At 42.6% G+C, this 5,665-nt stretch overlaps 1 protein-coding gene across 2 annotated transcripts; it reads right to left on the bottom strand.

Moving 5' to 3' along the window:
• Positions 1 to 358: 358 nt before the first annotated feature.
• On the bottom strand, positions 359 to 5,326 carry LOC106601003 (neurogenic differentiation factor 2). 2 transcript variants are annotated; one of them, XM_014192841.2, is made up of 2 exons: positions 5,121 to 5,326; positions 359 to 2,942 (listed from the first exon to the last, which is right to left on the bottom strand). In XM_014192841.2, exon 2 carries the CDS (start codon positions 2,933 to 2,935, stop codon positions 1,856 to 1,858), a length of 1,080 nt encoding a protein of 359 aa, XP_014048316.1. In that variant the 5' UTR covers positions 2,936 to 2,942; positions 5,121 to 5,326; the 3' UTR covers positions 359 to 1,855. The 2 variants fall into 2 exon arrangements, with proteins under 2 accessions (XP_014048316.1, XP_014048317.1); XM_014192842.2 differs by lacking the exon at positions 5,121 to 5,326 and adding an exon at positions 3,743 to 4,113.
• Between the last annotated feature and the right edge of the window lie 339 nt (positions 5,327 to 5,665).

Below are 5,665 nucleotides of genomic sequence, written 5' to 3'. Positions count from 1 at the left end.
ATTAAACCATTGGATATACCCCGCCGAACCTGTTAGAGTCACATGTCAAGTGATGCTACTTCTTGTAATCGGTAAACCAACTTACAGAAAGCAGAGCGATATGGGGATGTTTAACGGTAAACCCATCCCTTTCCAGGCCACACTGCGTCATCTTTTCATAAAGCATTTCCAATGATAAGAATAATCATTGGAAGAATATAATACAGTCCTTTTACGTAGTTGATTATTACGCGGATAACTTAACCAGCTAGCCAGAATATACTTGTTTTCACTGTGTAATGGTTCTCAAATTCAACGAGAAAAGACAACGTTTACATATAACTTGGATATAGGTTTAAAATGAAATGATGTAACGCAATTTCATGTATTATCATTTTATTTTACCACACACACATTGTTTAAATACAAAGTTTTAACTTTCACTTTCAATGAAAAATGCAACACATGTTGACGACTCTGGGGACCCTTAGGGGAAATATTTGCATTGATTAGTTGTTATAGGCAAAATGATGCATTAAATAATACTGTTTGTAAATAATAATAACAATAATAATAATCATGTTATTTCAGTGCAATATATCGACCTTCTGATATATAACTTCGACTATTTAGAAATTGAGTGCTAAATCCTGGCCCTTACACTTTTAGAAATAGGCCTATTCAACAAGCCATATTTGTTCCTGTGGCAAGACATGAAATATTGTGTTTAGCATGTTTTATTGTCGGCCCATCCCATTCTCGGTTCAGTCACTGACAGGATTGTAGATGTATAAAGGCCAGTAGATGTATAAAGGCAAAGGCTATTGGCTAACATGAAACCATTTTCGATTGCATTTAATGACATCTAAAATCTAGTGCAAACTTGCAAATCCATTAAAGGTAGCCTAATCTAATGAACGTAAACACTATCAAATCGTTTACATTAGAAAGACTTGACCAGCCGGAACTGGTAGCATGAGCCCATATCTGCTTCCTCAGAATCATTCATTTAAAATGTTGGGTTTAGCCTTGTAGGCCTACTCTGCCAAATATTGTTTGCTTTTCCTTTTCTTTTCCTTATCAATTGGTGGTATTCTAGGGATCGAAAATTGTATTCTCTGTGTCATAATGGTGACTTGAATTCATGTCCCTCAATAAAACAAATAGACATCAAGCAATTCCCCCCGTGTGTGTATTGGCAAGTCAGAATAGGGGCCGAGAAGCAATGAAAGTATATTGTTGAGAAGTATTAAATGAATGATTTAATGTACACTATTTTAGATATAGCCTATAGTTGGTCCTTGTATACTCGTTTGGCGTAGGCTATTTCTTGCATAGATGTGAAATATGTTTAATTTTCTGACATAGCTGTTGCCAATTGTCGACATTTAAAAATATATATCTTCATATCTCTGCGACATGCTTGCTTTTAAGTGCACTGCTTGCTTCTTAATTTAATCCTCTATTTTCATATTAGGCTATTATTTCCAAATTAGTTACAGCATCATCGGTTGTTACAATGTTATAAACGTGACTATGCGGTTTCATTTTAACTCATCTAGCTATTTCAATAATAATCCATACGTCAATCACCGTCAAATCTGTACACATTCCATTTCAAATGCAACATTTTCACAGCATCCCATCGTCACAGAATAGAAACAAAATAAATACAATTATATAAAATGACATAGAAAAACAATAAATAAAACGCTTTTTTCGCAGTGATCAGTGTCTGGTGTCATAGTCCTTTGAGACTACGTTTTAGGGTAGGGGCTGGGGGGGGGGTGACCGTGCACGCTCCTTGCCAAAGGTGGGCAACTAATTGATTGTTGATTGCAAGAAGACTCCCACGCATGGCAATATTACTGCCGTTTCAGTTGTGGAAAAACGCATTGAGTTCATCGTACACGGGGACGGGGGCCCTTTCGTGGTGCAGGTGCATGTCGTGGTAAGGCGATACGTTTTCAGAGTGGATGCTGCTCCTCACACCCGAAGAACCGTATATGTGGCCAGCAGTGGGGCGAGAGCCGGCCAGGCCGGAGTAATGCATAGAGTAATGGTAGCCTTTCTCGGCTACCTCGGGGGACGTAGTGCCCTGGTGCTTCAGAGAAAAGTTGCCATTGATGCACACGGGAGGGGATATGGGCCCCTCGTACTCTGGGCTGTTGTATTCTGGAGATCCACTGCCACCGTACAGTGAATCGTAGGCTGAGCAGTACCCTTGTGTCCGTAAGGGATGCGAGTTGGAACCAGACTGGTACTGAGGGCTGGAGAGGCGGGAGCACTGGTAGGGGTAAGGATGCATGGAGAAGGAGTTGGAGCCGGGATAGCGTCCCCCCTCCGGACACTGCTCCGTCAGGAAGTTTCGGGAGTTGAGCTGCAGACAACCCGCAACCAGGTTGGTCGTGGGTTGGGACAGTCCTTTACACAGCGTCTGCACGTAGGACACAAGATCAGGCTTCTTCCCGGAGCGCAGGATCTCAGAGAGGGCCCAGATATAGTTCTTGGCCAAACGGAGAGTCTCGATTTTGGAGAGCTTTTGCGTTTTGGAGTAACAGGGCACGACTTTACGCAGATTGTCGAGCGCAGAGTTCAGATCGTGCATGCGCGTCCTCTCTCGTGAGTTTGCCTTCTGACGACGCAACTTGGAGCGCTCGATACGCGCAGGTGTCATTTTACGCTTCTTAGGGCCCCGTTTTTTGGGCCCGTCCCCCTCTGCACCGTCCTCTCCTTCGTCCTCATCCGCCTCGTCGTCGTCCTCGTCTTCACCGCCGATCTCAGAATGTGCCCGGCTGCTTCTCAGGTCCGGGACATCCATGTCGTCATCGCCCACGCGGCAGTGGTCCTGATCATCCTTGGTCTTCGAGTCCTCGCTCTCGCTGTCCTCTGCCCAGGCCGAATACTTATGCATGTCGGGAAGCAGCGACGGGTCACTGAACAGCCTAGTCAACATTGCGGCACTGAAAGAAATAAAGGACGTTGTGTGAGGAGTGAGGACATTTCAAATCAGAAAAGGGCTAAAGGCAAAAAGAAGACTGTAATGAAATGCATTCAACAACAATGGGATAATACTCAAATGTTGATGAATATCTCTTCATGATAAAGGCGGAGGACATGAATAACCTAATAAGACTGAAATGATACGTGTTGGGAGGAACTAAAACAGCATGCCATCGGAAGCATTTCATTGAACACCCGGGTCTATTGCCCAACCGGTCCCCTATTTAATTCCCTGCTGTCGTCCATGTGCCTCCTCCTGCCCTCGCGCAGCGGGTCTCAACAGCAGAGGCCACATTACAGACCCGTGGGGCGCGCTGTGAAGCAACGTGCCCCTACTTTCACTCCCCCCCCGACGCCCACATACTCCTGGCTACATTCCAGCACCATTCCACCGCACTACCCACCTCCACAAAAAGCATGGCAAGAGGATATTTACAGTGTCTCTACCTTGGTGTTGATCATCGTGTCAGAAGATAACAAAATATTGTGTGTGGATATCGGAAGTTATTTTAATTAATAGGCTATCATATTTTTGTAAAATGTGACATTGAGATGACTTCTACCACACCTGCAGAGCCGCTGTTGTTTTACCACGCTCAGCCGTAAAGCCTACCAGAGGACGCTATAGGATACCATGGGTTATATTATCCACAAAGATCCATTTTGATTGCCAATAAATAATTATAACAATGATAATAATAATAATAATGTACATTGTTATTATGACACTCAATAACGATTTAATGTGTAAATATCTTACCCAAACGCCAATTAGAATATCATCCAAATATTATAATCCAAAAATACGAAGTTGATTGAGCCGGGCCTTTTTGAAAATAGCATCAATTATCCGAAAAGGAGAAACGAGATGGTATTTGAATGTAAATAGCCAGTGCAAAGATATGATAGATGGACAGTTTAAACCATCTCAAACCAGTAACATGTTGTCACTCTGAATCACTGTAAATCTCTGGTATCTCTGGTAGGCTGGAGAACTTGTGGTTGGGCTACGTGATGTGTGGACCCAAAGTCAACCAGGAGGAATACGCTGCTAATTACCTCGAGGGTGTGCCAGAGGCAAAATCTCGTTTGGAAATTTCAGGCTCAGGAGATTTGCTCAATTAAAAAAAAAAAAAAACTTTAATTAACAGACCATGTAAGACTACCTTACAAGAAATATATTTCACACATAATTCAGTATGCACGACTGAGCGATTCCAAACCACTTTTAGTTGGAAAGGTTTGCATTTACAGATGGAAATTGCATGTATCCTTTTAGCAGTCGTTAAATATATATAAAAAATGCATTTCAGAAAACAGATTAGTATTTTCTTTAAATTGCAACAATAATCTCCTCTTGCATGGCCTGTGCTTGCGTGATTTAGGGGAGCTATCGATGTATTTGGAATGTAAAAGGTTGTGCTGTTGAATTAATAATTGTGGATGATAAAACTACACAAATAAATAATGTCCGTATTAGCCTACTGTACATTCGCTTTCAATAACGCCCCACCCACCCTTTCATTTTCTCCAAGATGAACACCCAGATAAAATCATCGATAAATCTTCTATCTAAGCCATGACACGCAGAAATAATTAGCTGACGGTGAAGAATAATTCTGCCTCCCCTCTCTCTCCCTATGTATCTCTCTTTCTCTTCATCTCTCTGTTTCCATAGGTCCATGGAAACAGGCTTTATTTTGTATTTTTCACTAATCAAATTAATGCATTAAATTCTGTCGGAAGATTGTTGCTATTTTTTCGATTGATCACCGAGATAGACGGTAAACTAGAGCTTGTCTTTGTGTATAGCTGTTTTCTGGACAAAATAAGCATGGAATATTATATTGCACTCCTAGCCTACAATTAACACACAGAATGGAGGTCCGCGCTGTTAAAAGTTGAAGGACAAATGGAGCATAACATCGTGCCAAACGAAGAACCATAGCTACACCATAACCAAATGTTCAAAAGCGGCATATAGCTGAGTGAATTCAAAACAGACGTTTACAGGAGGCACAAACATCCACCAAAAAAACGGTCCCGAATTAACCTTGCATTATTAATCTCTATTTATTAAATTAATTACGTTCCATATTGGGAAGGTCACTCGTCGATTTGTTTACACTCCAACTTACCTCCGCGGGAGCTCTTGAAGGGGTGGAAAGCGCGTGAGTTCAGACCATCTTCTGGGACCGCGAGCAAACGCTCCTATAGGTGCGGCAGGGTGCTTTCAGTGTGCTATCCGCGCGCGCGCTCTGAGACAGTGTGGCATCGCTACCAGGCAGGGTTACATACCAGCTATGATGCCAGGCCATATGGTTGGCACGTCACTGGCAAGAACCATCACATGAGAGCCGGTGATTGACATGCGCCCGCATTCGGAGAGATTGTCTTCCCGAGGGAAGAGGGCCCCGCCATCTGTCACTGCGCTCGGGCTCACACAGCCAGAAAAAGAGAGAAACTGAGACGGAGGCAATACGAGTGAAAGAGAGGAAACAGAAAAGTGGGCGAACTAAAATGTTTGTTGTAGACAACGGATATTATTGCTGTATTTGCCTTTATTTTTTATTTTTGTACATTTAACCTAAGGGTTAAGTTAAACGATAGCATGCATAAAACAACGGTGCTCAAGGAGAGGGGGTTGGGGTGCATTTGCAGACCTGGGAACAGAAGGCGATAT

This window comes from Salmo salar, chromosome ssa03, assembly GCF_905237065.1.
Source record: "Salmo salar chromosome ssa03, Ssal_v3.1, whole genome shotgun sequence".
In the NCBI taxonomy this organism is placed as follows: Eukaryota; Metazoa; Chordata; class Actinopteri; order Salmoniformes; family Salmonidae; genus Salmo; species Salmo salar.
This window is presented reverse-complemented; position numbering and strand designations above follow the sequence as displayed.

Bases quoted from the DNA above. Each gene is read 5' to 3' on its own strand.
- LOC106601003 (XM_014192841.2), bottom strand. From the start codon at position 2,935: ATGTTGACTAGGCTGTTCAGTGACCCGTCGCTGCTTCCCGACATGCAT.